General features: G+C 31.9%; 1 protein-coding gene across 1 annotated transcript; it reads left to right on the plus strand.

Annotated features, from left to right (window-relative positions):
- Positions 1 to 599: 599 nt before the first annotated feature.
- On the plus strand, positions 600 to 20,010 carry LOC148274544 (zinc metalloproteinase nas-13-like). Its single transcript, XM_088236966.1, has 7 exons — positions 600 to 619; positions 793 to 933; positions 5,296 to 5,487; positions 8,051 to 8,160; positions 11,834 to 12,023; positions 17,837 to 17,973; positions 19,821 to 20,010. Exons 2-7 carry the CDS (start codon positions 798 to 800, stop codon positions 19,908 to 19,910), a joined length of 855 nt encoding a protein of 284 aa, XP_088093092.1. The 5' UTR covers positions 600 to 619; positions 793 to 797; the 3' UTR covers positions 19,911 to 20,010.
- Positions 20,011 to 21,739: the final 1,729 nt, after the last annotated feature.

Here is a 21,739-nt window from a genome sequence, read left to right on the forward strand (position 1 = left end):
CTGCGTTGGTTTGGACATGTAGAGCGAATGGACAGCGAAAGAACGACTAAAAGGATCTACGATGCAAATGTTGATGGATGCAGAAAACGAGGAAGACCGAGAAAGACATGGCACGATCAAGTCCATCAAATACTTGAAGATGGACATGTCAAAAGTAGGAATAATCGGCGTGCGTGCATAAGAAGATGTATGAATGTAGAGGAAGCGAGGTATGTATGCCAAGATAGAGTGTTATGGCGTTCTATCCTCTCTGCCTACCCCTACGGGGAAACGGCGTGATGGTTTGTTGTTGTTGTTGTTATCAATTATACTTGAATCAGATTTAAACTCTCGCCTGATTTCACCATTCGTAACCTTGAACACAACATCTGGCAAACGCTCGCCTTGGATTTTTTGACAAGCGTTTATCCTTTCCTGTAAATTTTTAAAATTACAATTTTTCTATGTTTTGAGTCACCCAATACTTAAAAAATAATTTGAAAAATAAAAATTACTTTTAAAATCTGTCAAAGGTCTGAGAGGATTAAGAATACAAGTTTCCTCACTGAAAAATATAAAAGCCGTATAAACAGGACATTTTTTAATTAAATTGTATTGTATTTTGTTTTTCATAGATAAGGTAAGTCGCTTGAAAAAAAATTCATAGAAGTTATTGAACTTTAACTCTGTGCAAAAAGTAAAAACAATTTGTTTTGATCAATAATTTTAAAGGAAAATGTTCTTTATTAAAGAAGTCAAAATATGAAAAAAATGTATTGTTTGAAATACCATCTTATCGCAATGTTTTTCTAGAATTCATGATGATTTACATACAATACCTTACTTTGCTGATCTTTGGAGTTTCGTTTGTGTATCCCTCATCCTCTTGGGAAAGGAGTGATCCCGAAGAATTAAAAAAAAAATTGATTGCATCCGTCGACGGAAAATTTACCCGTAAGTAAAAAATTTCAAACTATTTTTATTACATGGCTTTTTAGTTTGTATTAATATTAAGTGTACTTTGTTGTGCCTAGTAAACGAACCAAATTATAAATCATAAGTTTCAATTATTATTGATGGCTCATATGGATTATTTTTTTGAAATAATAAAAAATAAATTTTACTTTTTATTTATTTATTCACTCAAATACATTATTGCAAAAAAATACAAAAATAATGTTTCTCAAACTCTATGAGGCCAAGGGCCCTGAGTTGAGTTGGGATACAACATAATGGAAAGTGGAAGCACGTACAAAATTAAATAATAGCAAAAATAAAAATTAAATATTATTACATAAACATACAAATATTTAAAAGAGCATCTGGACAACACGCTCAATAGAATATAAATTTATGCAATATCTCGCAGCAGTCTTCTGCAATGGTCTCGTTCCTTTGAGAAAATCCAGACTTGTACACTCCTCCTGAAAATGGCTTTCGTTTTTGAGAACTTAATATGTTCATCTAGGACATTGAACACTCTTAAGGCCACAAAAATATTCCTCTGAGTAAACGTCGTACGTGTTTTTGGAATTAAATAATTCAAATAACAGGAAAATCTCGTAAAAGCATTCTGCTGGGATCTACTATTGTAGCCGCATGATCAGAAATGTGTCAACGACTCTTTTAAAAAAAAAAGTCTAATATTCTTTATTAATTTTTGCAGGAATCAAAAGCCATTTTATTTCTCAAAAAACAACAGGTAGTAGAATTTAAAAGTATGTTTAAACGTCAGCCGAATAAAAAATTTAAACAGTGCACGTGATCACATAAACTAGCCAGTACATAGTTCTTAATTCTAGATGTTCAAAAACAGGCAGAAAGGTGAATTTTGTGGCCACAAACCAATGACGACAGATCATAAGCCCTGTAAATGCCTAAGCATGCATGTTCCTATCTACAAATTGATTTAATTAATTTATTTTTGAGTGCGTTTTTGAAATATTTCATCCTACTCCAAATTTTTTTAATATTCACGTGTACACGAAAACATTTTTAAAATTTTATTCCGGGTTGGGCTGGAATTCCTCATTATATTGACACACGAAGAACCATTCGTATTTCAACAAAAACAACAAACCATCGCGCCGTTTCCCCGTAAGGGTAGGCAAAGAGGATAGAACGCCACAACACTCTATCTTTGCATACATATCTCGCTTCCTCTACATTCATACATCTTCTCATGCACGCGCGCCGATTATTCCGACTTTTGACATGTCCATCTTAAAGTATTTGTTGAATTTGGTCATGCCATGTCTTTCTCGGTCTTCCTCTATTTCTGCATCCATCAACATTCGCATTGTAAATATTCTTAGCCGTTCTATCGCTGTCCATTCGTTCTACATGCCCAAACCAGCGCAGAGCTCCTTTCTTGATTTTGTTGCTAATGCTTGTCTCAGCCTTACATAATGTACGGATCTCAACATTTGTGCATCTATCGTATATAGTTTTACCACACATTCGCCTGAGAGATCGCATTTCGACAGCATTCAGCCTACTTTCATCCCTGTTTTTCCAAGTCTATACTTCGCTCCCATACATCCCATCTCTGATTTGTAACATATTTATCTTGATAACTCCCTTGTGGGTTAAATCCAGTTCATTTCAACAAAGACTGGGATTAGGATAAACTCATAATATTGTTTAAATAAAACATTTTAAGTGTATTTGGGAAAATTCTCGGCGAAAGTTTGCTGTGATATATTACAGAAATACTTGACAAAATTTTCGGATTTAAGTATGATCGCAACGAACTTAAGTGTTTTATTTTAACAGTATTTTTAAATTCACTCACAGTTAAAGTGGTAGAGTTAAATCCAAATAAAATCGTGATTACGGAATTGAAAAATTAAGAAATATTTTTTTTAAAGGAGGAATTCGTTTATTGACAAAAACATTGCTTTTTTGAATGAACGAAACCGGTAGAAAAACCCACGGTCTTTTCAACGATATTCGAGTATGCGGAGGAAGATTTTTTTAATAAGTTTTTTGAATTTTAGATATCACTCGTCGTTTATTTCTGTAACAAATCGACAAAATATTAAATAATAAAAAAGGGTGTCAAAGATGTTCGTAAAAATAATTTAGCGCGTTCCTGGCTAAACGTCACGCCTTTGTACAATATTGAAAAGTCTCACAATGCGCACTAGCGCCAATCGGTTTAGTCGCGCATTACTCGATATGAATCGAAATCGGAACAATGTCTGAGATAGAAAAGTGGAGAGACAACGCAGCATCACTCTTAGTATCAATTTTTGAACGTTTATTAGGGGTTTCATGATAGACGCAGCGCAACCTCCCCAGCCCACTATACCATAGGTTGCCACTGACTGGAAAAGAGCGAAATACACAGTTCTGAGAGTGCCAATGTCCGAGATGTTCCTAAGTGAACAGAATACGTGACATAGTTTTCTTAATCTGGAAACCAGCGATTGGACCCGACTTTAAATATCCATATAAGTAATTTTTGTTTTCAATACCGGCCCAGTCCGTAATGGTGACAAGTATTCAAAGGGTCCATTTTTGTATGATTTCTTCTAGTATTGGCTTACACTGGCTGATGCCACGGCTTATTGCTTACTTTGTAATTTGACGCCATTAACATAATGTAAACTACGGAGTCGAAAAGTTTGAAAGTTTGTCAGGTCTTTAATTCGCTATCTACTGAGGCTTGATTACATTGAAGTAGTTATTAACAATTAAATTAGCAGTGCATGTATGATTGTGGGATTTATCATTTGATGGCATCTATAAAGGGCATCGTAGTTAAGAAATTTTGAAATAAAGATAGTAATATTCCAACCAATTTTTTTTTTACACCACAACGGCCCAGGCCAATCACAGTGGTAAATTTCATCACAGAAAACCAAGGCTTGAGAAAAATCACTTTTTTTTTGTGTTCTCACCGGGAATTAAACCCGGAACCTACCGCGTACGAGTCAGGCGTCTTGACCACTACACTAAAGAGACTGCCAATGTTATTAAATTTATAGAATTACGATTAAAAACAATTTTTGCTCCCATTTGTGTTTGCAGTATGGTTTTATGAGGAAGAATAACAATATCCAACAAAGGCCCTGGTCGGAATTTCATAACCGGTTTATTATTTAATATGAAATTTCTTATTTGAAAACACCAAATTTTGAGTACATCAAAACGTCATAAATAGAAGCGCAAATGGCGTTCTGCCCTCTCCACAAGTGTCTCAATTAGACTAAAGTTTCTTAATTTTAATATTGGCTGCGGTGAAATTAGTCACAATTTTATTATATTTATACGACAGTTATTATGAAAGTATTTACGTAAACTTTTAAAAATTACAATTAATGCAATAAAAAATCATATAGGTGCCTACTGGAGTGCCACAAGGGTCAGTACTCGGACCACTCTTCTATCTCCAATACTCTAAGATATACATAATATTTATTTATTTATTTATTTATTCACACTCTTTATCAAAATACAATTCCATATTCACTTTGCCTTTTATCAAAGAATGTGGGCTGTGCTCTCACTGCTACGCAGATGATACACACATTTATTTTATTGCAAACCAGGCGAGAGAAGTGTGCTTGTTAATTTAATTGATAGAAACTGTATGGTAGAAAATAAACTTACATTACACTCATCTAAAACGGAACAACTATGGATGGCTTCAGATCCGATATAAGGAGTACCGTTTTACCCATCGTTAGACTACTGGGAGTCTTCCTTAATTCTGACCTTTCCCCTGACGCTTAAATTAGCAGAACGATAAAATCATGCTTCTATGAGCTGACACAAATTAAATACAAATGCAAAAATTGCCTTTTGATGCCACCCTGCATTTAATAAATGCGTTTGTCGTGAATTAAACCGATTATTGTAATGGTATTTACCAAGTTCTACCAATGAACAAAATGACTAGCCTACAGTCTGTATTAAATGCCGCAGCGAAACTAATTTTCGAAACCTCTAAGTACAGTCATATTATTTCACTACTTTGGCAATTACACTGGCTACGTTTTCAACGACACCAATCTTCGAAGAGATCCAATAAAAATTGAAGGTCTTGATTTGGAGAATGAATCACCACTGCAAATGTTCATGTTATAAATTTATTCTCAATGTATAACGAGCATAGTGAGTTTTGTTTCTTGCATAACCTCATTTAAAATTATAGTATAATACATTTTACTTTGGATTACGATCATTACACCTCCTGTATGTGTATGGAGTGTGAAGGAATTTTCTTTCACTGAGGTCACCTATAGATGATATGTTCCTACATTTTTTAAGAAAAATAATAATATGTAATCAAACATTGTATATTTTCAGCGTTACCAAATGGTACGGCATCTTCAAAGCACATGTGGGTGAGTAGTGGAAAGTTTGAAGGAGATATCGTTCTTACTTCAGACCAGATACAATCGATTGTAGATGAATACGCCGGCACACGAAATGCATTAATCGACTCTACTAAACTATGGACTAATAAAGTGATCTATTATTCTATAAGCATATTGTTCAGTAAGTTTAAATTAATTTTTTTTGACGTGTTTTAAACTATACACAGATTTATCTTTTGTTTTTGTAAAACTACCTTTAAATATTACTACATCTAGAACAAACATTCAATAAATAGATGCAATAATGGCATAAATTGGACAAAGTTTACACGGAAAGTTTGAATAAAGGGCTAGAGATGAATATTTCCAAGACTAAATGTATGGTTATTTGGAAAAAGCCACAAATTTTCCCAATGACTTTTAAACTTGGAGCGCAGTTTATTGAGCAAGTTCATCAATATAAATATAAAGGATGCTGGCTGAATGATATATGGGATCACTCGCAAGAGATCAAAGTCAGAATAGAGGTGGCGCGAGACTGCTTTTTCAGGATGCGTGACCTTCTTTGCAGTAGAGACTTTAATTTAGACCTCCGAATGCGCATTACTCGATGTTACGTCTTCTCAGTACTTTTTTACGGCGTCGAAACGTGGACACTCACCCAAAACACTTTAAAAAAAGAAGCCTTTGAAATGTGGTGCTACAGGAGGATATTAAAAATCTCCAGGGTGGATAGAGTCTGAAACAATGATGTTCTCCGACGGATGGAAGAAGATAAAGAGGTACTGAAGACCATAACGAAAAGAAAACTTGAGTACTTTGGGCATGTGATGAGAGGCGAAAAATATAAAATTTTACAAGTCATTCTACAGGTAAGGATTGAAGGGAGACGCAGTGCAGGTAGAAGGCGCATCTCTTGGCTTAAGAACTTGCGCGACTGGTTCTATTGCAGCACTCAGTCCTTGTTCAGGGCAGTTGCGAATAAAGTAAGAATCGCAATGATGATTTTCAACCTCCACCGGGGAGAGGAACCATAAGAAGAAGAAGAAATGGCATAAATAATAAACACATATTGTCATGGTTTTTGAAAGAAATTTAAGTTTTGCCTCCACCTTCCATGGAATCACTTTTCTACGGTACTGCTGAGTGTGTGCGAACCAACTACTGCTTCACAAAATTATGAAAGGAATAGTTTACTGTGCAGAACAACTTACATAGTTTAATAACAATACATGTGCCAGCCAGGATTTGTAGACATTACCACCTGTTTTAGTAAGTACCAATAAGTAAAATATCGTATATTAAAAATGCTTTTTTTGTAGGACTTTTTCAGTGCACAATACAAAATTTAATTAACTAGACTTCAATATTCCCTTCTTAAAGGACCTCTTGTACATTGTTTTACTTATGAAATGAAATGACTGAATTGTAAATTGTAATTTAGTACCTGTCATATAAAAGTCCTCTGGACTTAGATTTTTTATTTGTTTATTTTTCAATACATATATTATTTACATATAAATATAATTACAAAAATACACTTGAGAAAAATTCATCTTAAAATTAAGCTTTAGCATGAATTGGCAAAAAATCCCACAAAGACTACAGCGTCTGGGATAATTATTCAATAGTTTATAGAACATTTCTATGGTATGACAAGACCATGAAAATAAAAGAAAAGTAAAGAAAAGAAAATAAAAATAAAAGGAAAACCAAATTAACATATGCTGAAATTACGGAAGTATGATTTATTTGCAGTATGCATTTTTTTTTTAAAGAATGTGTCTATCTGCTCCTTCCATGCCAATCCAAGACCTCAAACCTAATTAAAACTGTGCCAGTGATTTATTTTTTTGTAGTTCCTGGGTTAGAAGATTGAACGATCTAAAATAATAATAAAACAATATATAACAAACAGAAAGGATTGAAAATGTTCAACAAAAGTTTTTAAAATACCTAGATAATTAAAACAATAAAACGATTTGTACTTACAGCCAATCTGCCAAATAAAATAGATTTTTTACTCTTTAAAATAGACGCAGTGTATCTATATTATTATTTTTACATAAATTATTAAATAATAAAGTAGACTCTTTTAACCTACCCTCCAAAATTAATATCAATGTCCCCTTTCGCGTGACAAGAAATAAGTATTTGTTCCATCTGCCAGTCTGTAGCACTAAATATGCACAACACTCTTTCCTCTATTGTTCTTGCTCTAACTACAATCCTTTTTTTTCATATATTGATATATTTTACATGCCCCTTAATTAATTTAAAAATAAATTAAGACTTCTTATTTCTGGCTGCGATACGATCCCAATTACTCTTTAATGATGCTTACACTTACACACACCTGAACACTTACGCCTTCACTAATACACATAAACACACATTTGCACTTATTCTCATACAAATACACATGAACAAACCCTTTTGTTGTAGCACAATTTAATAATATGTATGATTGTTATTTAGAAACTTTGCTGGTCTGTCTTTAAACTGTATTTTTTTTAATGTTACTATATCATTGCTGACTGTTTGTTTCTTTAAAATAAATAAATAAGTAAAATAAAAGTAAATAAATGTTGGTAATCGAATCACGTTTCATACGTCGGTTATTAGAGTCGAAAAGAGACATACCGAGTTTATTATTTTAAAAACCTACAATTTGTTTAATGTAATATGTTTTACGACCGAACTTTTCTTTTTAAGTTGTACAATAATTTTATTTTGATTTTTAGCTGATGTCCAAAGACTTGCCATATACGCTGCTATGAAAGATATATCCCTAAAGTCTTGTGTCATATTTCAAAAGAAGGGCTTGTTTACTCGTAATTACGTTCGTATAAGGGTAAGTTTGCTCTTAATATTTCGAACCATTGAATTTATTTTTATTTATTTATATATTTCATCATACACATAATTTTTCGTTAACTTTGTCCAGCTAACAAGGGTACATCCCCGTTCCAAGCTTGGCAAATAATACAGTTTGATAATTTACAAGTTAAAAGAAAGAACAGATAAATAAAATATATACAATATATAAAACAAAATTAAAATTTACTTTATAATTCAATCAAATGAATCTCTTCACAACAATAAAGGTTTCAGCTCTTTAACTTCACTAAAATCAACAAACGGATGAATTTTAGAAATATGGAGGTTCCAACATAGGCAAAATGATGAATGTTACACAGTGTGTAAAGTGGCCATTTAAACCAGCCAATGACAGGTCATATGCCCTGTAAATGCCTAGACTTCCATATTCCCTACTTAAATGTATTCTTCATCCCAGTTTGTAATTTGTTCATTATAAACTTACTCGTTTACACATATTGATACATATATATACACACATATTCATATATACATACACATATATATATATATATACATTCATACACACATACATATACCGGCTAGGGTGGTCCTTATTTTTCGACTTTTAAAAAATTGATAGGGCACCCCGTCATATGATTTTCTACCCTAAAATAATGATAGCATTTTTTTTTTGATAGGTTTTAGAGGTCATATATATATATATATTATATATTTGGATAATTTATATAGCGCCGTTTTTGTGAAAATCACCTCAAGGGCGCTGTACAATAAATAAATATCCCAGCACGTCTTGCAGCTACAGAGCGCATGGACGGTTAGGATTCTTGTTTCTCGTCTCCAGTTATGATAAATTGGAGCTAGATTACACGTCTTGCAGCTACAGAGCGCATGGACAATAAGAAATCTAGCCCCTATTTACATTTCTATTTTTTTATTTGACAATGGAGTTTAGAGTTTTAGTGATATTTTAGAAAATGAAATAAAAAACAAATTTATAAAAATAGAAGTTAGATAACAACAAGTCTTGCAGCTACTGAGCGCATGGACGGTTGGAATTTAAATAGTAACTGGCAACTTAAAATTATCAATAAATTTACAAAAACAAACATTGAGCATAATAGTAAATTTGTAAAGTGTTCGTGCCAAAAAGTAAACAATAAAAAACTTAACAGATAAAGCACTTCAACACTATGGATAGCATAACAGATAAAAATATCCGAAGGGTGCTTTCGTCGATGTTCGGTAGTCACTAGTCACTGTCGCAGTATCGCACAAGTGCAAACACATGTTTTTGCTAAATTCCTAGAAGATGGCCCGGTACACGTGTAGTTGCCGGAGGGGGGAAAGAAGCCTATGTTCCAACGACTGCTACCACAAGTCAAAAATTCAGAAAAAAACATTGTATGGCCACTTAACTATGGATCCGGCTTATTGACTCTGGCAAGTTAACTACCCTATTTTGAAGTGAAATAGCATACAGAAAGACTCATTAGCTTTTTGCAGTTAGCCCCTCTCCCTTTCCCTCTCATCCCTTCCCCCAACCCAACTTCCTTCCTGCGCCTACGCATCAAACATCAGTTTAAACTGACGATAAAGGAAGAGAAAGCAGTGAATGAAATATGTATTTTCAAAGTCATGATGTAATTAAAATAATGATTTCAAGCCTCTGTCGGATATTCAGGGCCGAGAAACGACTTACAATTATTAAAGAACATTACGTCCTTTGAAATATAAACCAAATAATGGCCAAAGTCGCCATGAAAAAAATACTAGGCCATTTATGGTACTTGTCGGAAGAATTGGTGTTTTTTGCATTTTTTGACAATAAACTTTCAGTTCAAGATAAGAAATATATAGTAGATGCACTAAGAATCGAAGGTGTAGAAGATTTCTCAAAAAGAAAAAACATTCGAACATCACCGAAAAAAGAATACAATACTTTGTGACTAGCTACTCGTTACGACTTTTCCAGATATTGGGTATCTGATCAGAGTTTTTAAATAAAGAGGTTGAAACTTGGGAGGAAGACTCTGATTTTAAGGCTGCAAAAATTTGTTCATTATATGCGGGTAGTGAATGATATTGCTGAGAGCGGTGTTGCTTTAATGGAGGAATATAATAAATTGATGACAATCGATAAATAGCAAAAACAATAATTGCTTTTGTTGGTAAAAGAGTACGGAAAAAATATCCTAATATTCAAAAATATCAACCGTTGTGTCCTTAATATAAAAGATTTTACATTAAAAAGGTATCCTTATTTGTAATCTTGACATTTATTTTGCATGTAAACGTTTTATATAAATAAATAAAATTAGTGATTACTACAGTGTTTAAAAAAAATAAATTCTTAACTTGGTAGCGACCCTTAAATATAAAATTTAAAAAATGAAAAAAATACAGGAGTATTATTTTAAGGTAGAAAATCGAATGAAATAGTGCCCTGTCAAAAATTTAAAAAAACTTTTTTTACTCAAATAAGGACCACTCTAATATGCGCATACATGCACATACATACGTAAAAGATAGACAAATTATTTAATATATGCGAAACTTCATAATTGCCATTTGAATTTTTAAAATTATTCTTTATTTTCATATTTTATTTTGAACATCCAGTTAAAATCTCCAATTAGTACTTAGGTACTGATAGGTGAAAGGGGCAAGGCAATGTGTGGTGGGGGGGGGGGTGGTGTTTTCCTAATTATGAGGAATATTGATAGCAGCGGTATATAATTTTTCTCAGAATTTAATTTTTATTCATTGTTATACCTTTATTTTTGACAGAATGTAAAAGTTTTATTTTATGGGAATGGGAATTTTATGGGAATTTATGGGAAATTTCCTAATTATGAGGAATATTGATAGCAGCGGTAAAGAAGTATTCTCAGTTTTTTTTTTTGTATTTCAACATTTTCTAAGTTATTCATTATTATACCTTTATTTTTGACAGAATGTAAAAGCTTTATTTTATGGGAATGAAAAGCGATTAATTACTTAAAAGCTAACTAATTTTAATTATCACAATCATAAACTGTGTAAATGCCTAAAATTATTATGTTTTGTGCCTTTTTTCTAAATAGGAGTCAGATTTTTACATATTCACTAATATTATGATCATGTTCAAATTTACTTTCATGGTTTTTATTTCAAAATTCTGTGTTTTTTTTATTATTAATAATAATAAGTAACTTATCCCTATAATCTTAGAGTAATAATAGAGTTGCCTATATGGACAAACGAATCTATGATTATCAACCAAGAAGTAGTCTCTTAGGTACTTAGGTCGAGAATTGTAAGCGCAAAACGATACGTTTGTTGTTTAGTTAAGAACCAATCTAAATGCTTTTGTTCTATGCAAGAGAGCTAATGAACTTCTCTATAAGCTAGAGCGAATTATTTTTCTGAGCTTATGATATTACCTCTTAAAACCCGCTTACTCAAATTAGACCCAGTTTTAAATATCGCCTTTTAGGAATTTTCGTGGGTTTAAAAAACTTTTTTTTTTCCTCATAATATCCTTTCAATCAAGAAACGATGCGTGGTCAAGTTTTGCGTACATATTTTAAAGACTTAGTTACGGAAAATGACGTAGAAAATTACTTTCTAAATAACCGATAATTTAGAATACTTGTTGGACCCATCTCCGGTAAGCATACGTTAATAATTCGTAATTATTTTAGAAACTCACTGCTGGATGTTACTCCCAAGTTGGCATGGTCGGAGGACAACAAGCCTTGAACTTGGCTGATGGATGCTTTGTGCATGGAATAATCGTCCACGAGATGTTACATGCTCTCGGCTTCTACCACATGCAGAGTACCCACAACAGAGATGAGTATGTGCAAATAATATGGAACAAGATTCAACCAGGTAATTATGGACAGTAAATATATGACAGAGAAAGTACATTCCTCCATATAACCGAAACCATTTTAAAGACCGCGGGTCTTCCTATGATTTCACAAAACAGTGTATTTTTGTTAATAAACTAGTTTCTCTTTTAAAATTTTCAATTTCATATATCGCGAGTTTAATTAAATTTCACTGTACCACTTTCACTGTGCGTTTCGAAAATTATATGGATGACATTTGTTGGATATTGTCATTCATCCTTATGACCATATTGCGAATATACATGCATTTATCAGGAGGAGCATAAAATCAAGTTTGCATGCATCGCACTGTGTCCGAAAATTGCCAAATGCCCCCATTAATTTCAAATAAAAAAATCAGTGTGAAAATGTTTTTATTTTAAATACAGAAATAGTAATATTTTAATCGAATTAAAAAATATTTTAGTGTGCCATGCGTGTATTATTTTAAATAAAATCGTAGACGCGGACTATTTGATTTGGCTAATAAATAATTCCACTTGGGCATTCCTGACAAAAATACAGGTAAACGTCGTTTTACGCCTGGGTTCCGTTCCGAGAGACACCGGCGTAAAAAAAATCGGCGTAAAATGAACACAAATATAATGGAAAACATAAGGTTAGGTTCCGTGTCAAAATTCTAAAAACAAACTTAAATGTTTATTTAATACATATTTTATTTTCTTTTATTTTATTTTATTTTATCCAGAAAACATACAGTCATACAAAATAAGTATTAAAAACAACATTTTTTTAACATAAAAAGACCAATTAAATTTTTAAGAAGAGAAAAGAATAATTGTTTACATTTGCGTTTTCCATGGAGGTAATAAATTAAAATTACTGCGGGCCACCTTGTACTGTTTATACCATGCGCTGGTTGAGTCAATTATATCGTATGGAGTGAGTTGTTACTGGCTAACATTTACAACGTATACAAATAGGATAAAAAAAATACAAATTAGATTCCTTAAAATGTTAGCAAGTAAAACCAACTTAATAACTTGTCAAAATGACTACGAAAATCTTTTCCCGATGTGTAAAGTTTTGACGGTACAGAATATGATATACTATCGCCTGGTAACAGAGGACTTCATGGATTTCTATAAAACGTCAATATCACATAAGCATGAAACGCGCCAAAAAGCGAGAGGAAACTTCATAGAAAGAAGAGCCATAAATGCGTATGGAGAGAGGACCAGGGCGTATATACTCCCTCGCATAGTAAAGAGACTCCGGGACGAAATAAAAAATAGTGATATGAATAAAAACAAAGTAAAATTGGTTTTAAAAATCTTTTTCTTAAATTCTAAGTTTAGTTTGTAAAAAAAAAAAAAAATATAAAAAAATGGGGAAACCAAACAATTTAAAACAGTGTCAAAAAAAGTGTTTGTTTATTATTTTTTATATATTTCGTTTTCAAAAAAGACTTGATTTACTTGTATTTAATTTTTTTTAAACTTTTATTTTATTGATATTTTTATGATTTTTTTAAAAATATTTTATGTAAACATTTATTATATTGTGTTACAAAAATGTTTAAAGAGAGAAATCCCAGCAAAAAAACTGCTTTTGCAGTTTGGCGGGAATTAAAAAAAAAATTGTTTAGAATTTAAAAAAGAAAAAAAAAATTTTAAAAAAAATAAATAAATAAAAATACTGAATGTACACTCCGAGCCATCCACGCACACACATGAACGCACATATAAAACATACACAAACATATACATTACATGCGGCACATATACATAGCATAAACCACTCAAGATGCACATTCAGCAACTATCCCAAATAATCGACCCCATGAAGAAATTTTCAGTACAAATGCAACGTGCAGTTAAAAATGTCTACATCAATACTGAGTCCGTTATAATTTCTACAGGTACGTCTAATGAATGAATTCGAGGTATAATTGTTATTACAAGTTGGTACATAAAAAAGAGAATTTAATCTAGTATAGCGAAGAGGACAACGGAAACCAATAATTTGTAAAAGATACGGCGAATCAATTATATTATTCAGAATTTTGAAAAGAAAAATTAAACCATCATAATTTATTCAAAATATAAAATAAATGTTTTTAATAAATAAAGTTTAAATTAGTTTACAAAATAAATAATAATCTCTTGATATAAATAATGATTTTTTGTTCGTCGGTACTAAATTAAATTTTCACACTTTTGTGGAAAAAGCATCTAATTTCATTTGCTTTGATTGTTGCTTCCTTTCTTGCATTGCAATCATAGCATACACTACAAATATTGGAATAATATTTTTAAAAAAATTTATAATCATAATAAATATAATCAATTAACAATAATTTACGGTTCTTAAAAAAAATATAAAAAAATTCTTTGATTATTGAAAAATATTTACGAGTACATGAAAATAACATGTATAAACTCAAATGTATTTATTTGATATGTAATATATTTTCTTTACTTAATTTGTATACTTTGTGGAAATCTGTTATTAGTTCTGAGTTTATTCACTATATCTGTTCGTTTACCATAAATATGTATGTAGAACTGTTGATTTCTCAAATAAAATAAAATACTGTTTTATTTTTCTATAAAACAAAACGAAAAGTAGCTCGGAAACAATTTCACACACACATTTGGCTGCTCGGGTACACAGTAATAGAATAAAACAACGTGTAAAAGTGTGTCTGCTGATAGAATCGCGACGCCTACTGTCGTCTGGTGTCGGCCGAACCAGGGAATCCCACGCCGGCACCAACCTTCGTAATTGTAAACCGGCGTAAATCGAACCCGCGAAAAACGACGGTTACCTGTACTATTTAAACTACATCACTCTTTAAACTTGTATTGTCTATGAAAAGTGGCGGATGGTAGATGGTTATCTGAAAAATTGCATTAAATCGCATAGTAACATAAAAATTCTTGTTATTTTTAATGGTTAATGAAATGCCTATGTTGATTCGAATAGTTTTATACAAAAAATCACTATGATCATTCTATGTCCGCTCCCTAGTTGGAACATATAAGTCCACATATACCTTCCAGGTATCTCTGTTGGCTGCCAGGCCTTGAGCATTAGGGTAGGCCGATATTTTTTTTTCCGAATTTCGAAATGAAAGGGGTCTAAAAAGTTGCACTTTGGATTACTCGGGATGCAAAAAATATATAAAACAATATTTGATACTACTTTTGACCCTCAATCAGAGCTTGAAGTTTTCGAAAAAGTCAATTTTTTGCCCTAAACCGGCTGTCATTTCGTATTTAAGTAAGAAAATCAGTCTAATTAAATTGTATAATCTGCATTAAATCTTCTTATATAAGCATCTCAGGGCGTGAGTTGCACTTTGTTTTGTGATAAATGGGTAGCATTGTTTTTAAGTGCCATTGTTTTCGTCAATTTTAGTCAGGCGCTCAACGGAATCAGCTCCGCGGAGTGTAAATTTTTTGCATTTCGGTAGTTTTAAAACGTTTTCGAATTTGTAATGTAATTAAGTTATATATTTACGAACAAAAAATAATTTTATCAATATAGATAATTGAAAAATGTTCAGACAGTTATAAACTTCAAACTTCTGTTGAGGGCCAAAAGTAGCATGGAATATTTTTTTAAATAATTTTTACGTTCAATGCGATCCAAAAGACAACTTTTTAGACCCCTTGCACTTGGATTTCCAAAAAAAAAAAACTTCATACATCATCGGCCTACTCTATTGTGCATCCTCTCTAGTCAGGTCCGCGACTCGTTGTTCAGTAGATCAATCACAAATAACTATCGACGTGCTAATAAGCGACGTGATAACAATTTCTCAACCTGGTTGTTTATCGTATTCGTGACCATAATGGAAAATCCGTGAACACTTAATATTAAATGCAGAAAAAAAATTATGTTTCACGACGTATAATCCTGCTGCGCAATCACATATTTGAATTTCACCGGTGTAAATATGGAAAATATTCCAAAACTGCTATTTTCATTAATTTATTTATTATTTATCACGCTATTTATTGCATTTAGCCGGCGCGGCTGTTGAAAAGCCAAATGTCAAGAAAAGCAGTCACGATAGTAATTGTAATTACATTTTCATGTTTTTTGCTAACAGTATCTAAATACTCCTTACTATTTTGCAAATGCAATAAATTGTTTTATTTTTTTTGTAAACGCTGATTTTTCGCCAATGACCTGTATTTATTTACAAGGAAAACAAAAACCAAACCGACACAAGCGTTGACTTAGAGATTACACACGCATTGACTCATGTGCTGTTCCTCGATCAACACAAACTATGGCTTGCATGCGCCAATGTCCCGAGTGGAATTTTTTGGTGTAAGTCTTTAAGAGGTAGTATTTTGTTGTGTCCTAGCTTTAATTTTATTTAGTTGTATTTTATTGTATTAGTACCTGTATTTATTGTAAGAAATTGTATTTACCATCGTTAGAATGGACTTCATAAGTCCGTCAAATAAATAAATAACTTAAGCATATTCATTTTTGTTCATTGTGATCGCTCAAACGCTTAGCATGTTTTTAAGCACTTCGATAGTTGTTTTTGATTGAACTACTGGTTAGGTCTCTCAAAACGCATCTGCAGTAAAGAAAAACTGCCCGGCGTCAGCGGAGTTTCCATCGTCCGTTCTTTTATTACTTTATTCCTCCAAAAGCCAAACCACCGCATACTAAAAATGTGTATAGCAACAAACAACCCTCTCCCCATAACAGTTTTGTTTTAGCATGAACCCCCAGATATACAATTTTAAAAATAAATGTTTCATTTGGGATCCGACTGTTTATATTGAATTTTTTATATTTCATTTAATTTTTTATTTGGGCAACTTTTGCGTTTTATCTTCTATCTTGCACACAATTTTGAAGCCACAGAATTTAAAATAATCCAAAACAGAAGGCGACTAAAGTACTCATTAATGAGTAGGTCTACGTTTTGACCCAATAGTTTCTTTGTAGACGTCGCTCAGTACGCAACTCCTGATTTGAATTCAACTATGTCGTGTTGTGTCCTTTCAAAGTGTGGAAATACTGCTAGGATCTGAAAGAAACAGGATGCAATCACATTTTATATGTAATTAGCAAATTAATGTGTACGTAATAAATGCATTACTTAAAAATTAAATTATTTTTCGATATGTCAGATTGCCGAAGAAACAAAATGAACATTTCGCTAGTGTTGCAAGGGTAGTAAATTTTTTTACCCTACTTTGCTTATCTAATTAGAGAACTAATGAAAATTGGATCTCGGATTAAACAACTCTATCGTGGACATTTGACCGACATTACCTTTAAAACATGAAATATTATTTAACATAATATAAAAATATCCGTTTTATGTAAAATAAAATTAGTTTTATATTTTAAGTTTAAAGTTCATTAATTCAATTATTCTTATTAAATGACCTTTTACTTATCTACTCTGTTGTGTCAATCAATATTTCCGCGTGCACAATAAAATTTAAGAGATTGCTTTTTTTAAACTTACATTTTTGTTAAAATTATATTTTTTCCCATCGTACAACATTACGCGGCGGTGAAAGTGAGGCATAGTGGGGGAATTATTGGACACAGTCCGGTGTATTCAAATATGATTCTACGCTCCTTCTGGACTTTTCTTAATTCTATGTTCGAAGCATATGTTTTTTTCCTGTTAATAAAATTTTGGAACAATAAAGATTTAGAAGGTAATAATATTCATAGATAAAAGATCTTAGTTATAAGTGCCTACTGACGAATTGCAATTACACAGTTCAGTCGGACATAACAAATTGTGTTATTTTCTGTAAACATATTAAAAAATTAAAAAATCTGTTTGTCTATATATAGGTAAAGAGAGTAATTTCCTTAAGTACGGAACTGACGTGGTTACTAACTTTGATGTCGAATACGACTATGGAAGTGTGATGCATTACCCGACCCTTGCATTCAGCATTGACCTAAGCGACACTATTGTTCCGCTAAAGGTAATAACACATACCAATATTTGAGTTTGTTTAATTGTTTGTATTCCTCTATTTAAGGTATTCTCCACCCCTGTTGTAATTTGTTAACCTTAATGACTCCCGAGGGGGTGAAATCCAGTCTTTTGTCAACATACATTTGGACAAACTCAAATATTGTAATGACCAACTGGTCCAAGAAGAAGTTTAAAAATTTGTTTTTTTTTCAAGCGTTGCCTAGTATTTGAAAGAATTCAGTCAGATGAATCTTTTCACAACAATAAAGGTTTAAGCTCTTTAACTTCACCAAAATCAACAATTGAAAGAATTGAAGAAATATGGATGTTCAAACATAGGCAAAATGGTGAATGTTACACAGTGTGTAAAGTGGCTACTCAAACCAGCCAATGACAAGTCATAAGCCCTGTAAATGCCTAGACTTCCAATTTCCCTTATTTAAGGGATTCTCCATCCCTGTTGTAATTTGTTGATACACATACGTTTAAATGTAATATCACTGACCTTTATTTACACAAGATTTCTTTGCATTTTCACTTCATTTATTTTCAATTTATTAATTCAAAACATGATATAAAAATGCCGTTTTACCAAAATATAATTTTTAAAATTTAGAGTATAGATACTTAAAATCACATAAATTAATTATTTTTCCATCATTTTCAAAAACCATCACTATCAATTTATCTACATTCATAAGCAAATCGCTTTTCTTGCATACATCGTAGACTTTTGTTACCTAGAATTGCAGGTCTACTTTGCTGTTAGCAAGAAGCACGGCATCATCCACATACAGAAGACAGTTAACAGTTATACCATTCATTTTTGCTCCTATTCTTAAATCTTTCAGTTTCTTCATACAGGTATCGATGTATATGTTGAACAACCATAGTTACATTACACATCCCTGTTTGACTCCTTCCCTGTTAACCTCGATGTAAATGCAAAAATTCTTACCCATTAATACTAAATGCACCCTTGTACAAGCATTACTACTACCCATTCTAGATTACGCTGATGTTTCCATGACTGATTTAAACTATAAGCAACTCGATAAACTTGAACGACTTCAGAATACATGCATAAGGTACATTTTTGGTCTTAAGAAATATGACCACATTTCTGATTATCGTAGACAACTGAAATGGCTCAAAATTAGACAGCGGAGAGACTATTACTCCCTCTCACTTCTGTTAATTGTGCTTCATAGTCCTAACGCTCCTATATACCTGTGTAAAAAATTTCAACGCTTATCAGTTCATGGTTTACCTCTTCGTTCTAATTCTCGAGGCACTCTTTTAATACCCATTTACAATTCCTCTTTCTTCTCTAACTCATATAGTGTCCATGCGGCTCGACTGTGGAATCATCTCCCATCCACCATCAAAGATGTTACTACATTATCTCTGTTTAAATCACGTCTGAAGAAACATCTACTTTCTCTTCCTTAATCTCTTCTTGTTTTTTTCCTTTTTCCCATTGTGTATTAGTTTTGATTTAAGGTAATTTATAAGCAAATACGTTTATTTCTATTTTTATATATCTTTAGCTTTTTAATCTTTATTTTCTATTGAACATGTTATGTAACTTGAATTATTATTATAACATTTTTATTTTACTGGTTGGTTTGAAGAAATTACCATTTGGCAACAAGCCCGCCAATGTACAAATAACATTATGTACAAAAAGTTAAATAAATAAGTGACCCATTCACCTTTACACATGCTGTCCTTGTACAGTAACATTTCCCTATTATATATAACTAACAAAATACCGGATCCGGGTGAATGAAGAATACAATTCTGTTTGTTCAACAGAACCATAAATTTTATGACATGTTTTTTTTATTTCAGCCCACAACTTTGACTCTTGGCCAAAGAATTGGTATGAGCGTCGGAGACATCAGAAAACTCAACAAACTGTATTCTTGCCCGGGATTTTAAGCAAATCTTTAGAAAATATTAAAAAAGGGCAAGTTCACAAGCATGGGTCATTCCTAATAGTGTCATTATAAATTGTGTCTCTGTTCCCAATAAATGTGTACGCAAGGTTTTGAATAAATAAATAAATTTAAAAAATAAATGACTTATTAGTTTTATCAAATAACAATATATTTTATCTTTAAATCCATGCGTACACAACGTGTTACAAAAATATTTAGAATTTTCGGTTTCAAGATATTTTATTTTACGTATTTTTTATTTTATTTTTTTTATTTATAAATCATACAACACCAAGTATTTTACAAGTATAATACGTTGAATTAAATTCCTAAGAGTTATAACAACTCAATTTGGGACTTAAATAATAGTAACATTTAAAAAATAACACATATTAAGAACAACAAAGAAACAAAGCATGTTTACTACCATTATAACTAAATATAGCACAACAATATATACGCCTAAACCTTTTCTTACACAAGCAGAATAAATATATTAAAAAAAAACGCTTTTAAGATTAAAAAAAAAGTTGTGAATCTACGAAGGGAGATAAGGTCATTAACATCACATGCCATACAGATGATGCTGCCATAATGTTGATGAGAACATATCCATCTCAGTTAGTAAACATCTGGATGCCTAAGAAATGTACAGTACAATAAACACATGATCATTGAAAACATAATTCGGATATACGAAACGTGTCAGACCAAATCATGGTGTATGCAACAAAGGCGAGGATAGATAGAGAAAATAAAAAATACGAAAAACATAGTAGATCAACTAAATAGAAAGACTAAATAGAAAAACCAAATAACTGCTCAGAACGCCAGAGATGAATGTATAAGGCAATCGCAAGGAAACCCAAAAGAGGCAGAATCTAGAGTCAAGAAGTTAGACGGATTTGCGATACCCAGTGCATAGTAAATAGATAATGGAGAGATTACGTCAATAATTCCATTAATGGACCACTCTAAAATCCTCTATACCATTGTCCACGAAACCCCAGCCGTTTGCTGTCTGTCCGGAAGACCACCAAGGAGAGGGAAGAACAGCTGAAACTCAATGTTTCAGGAGTTAGCTTTTAGCTGATACCAAATTAATCGATCTTAACCGAGAAGAAGAAGAAGATTAAACTTATAGAAATAATTTTCACTCAGATCTTCTAAGAAAGGGTTTAGGTAGAAGTCCTTGAGGGCCACTATATTTTTAAATATATCTCATTATCATGGTAACATAAAATCCGTTACTATATATTATGTAGTTTTTATGAGTTTATTTTTATCCATGTTAATTTTTAAACTAACTATGTTTTTTTTTAGTTTTTATTACTAAATAAATAAAACAAGGAATATTCAGTGAAAATTTAAAAAAATAATAAAAACAAAGGTGTTGCGGTTCATCGATAATAATTTTACTCTCATGTTTACCATTTTTGTTTCAGTGAACTTAAACAATATAATACCCTACTTTTCTTAAAACTTATTTATTTATATATACGCCCAATGGGCTTTTTTGGAAAGTAGAAAGACACAATGGTATAGAGTAGACTTGGTGGGAGAGGAAGCGGGAGAGAGTTATTTATTATTGAATTTGATTCAGTGATCGTTTGAAAGAAGACAACTTGTTATCAAGACCTAAGAATTCTGGGCGAATTCATATATTTATTTATTTATTGCAAAAAAATAAAAATAATATACATACTTAATAACAGGGAATCTATATAAAATCAATTAATGTAAAATGAAAACGGAGTGTTCTCTGTTTATGATAGTCTCCATCTAACATGGCACAGCCTGTTCTAAGATGGAGATTTTTTTATCTTTTGA

The sequence above is a fragment of the Micrasema longulum genome, unplaced genomic scaffold (assembly GCF_059751315.1).
Source record: "Micrasema longulum isolate JH-2025_06_02 unplaced genomic scaffold, ASM5975131v1 h1tg001627l, whole genome shotgun sequence".
Classification (NCBI taxonomy): Eukaryota; Metazoa; Arthropoda; class Insecta; order Trichoptera; family Brachycentridae; genus Micrasema; species Micrasema longulum.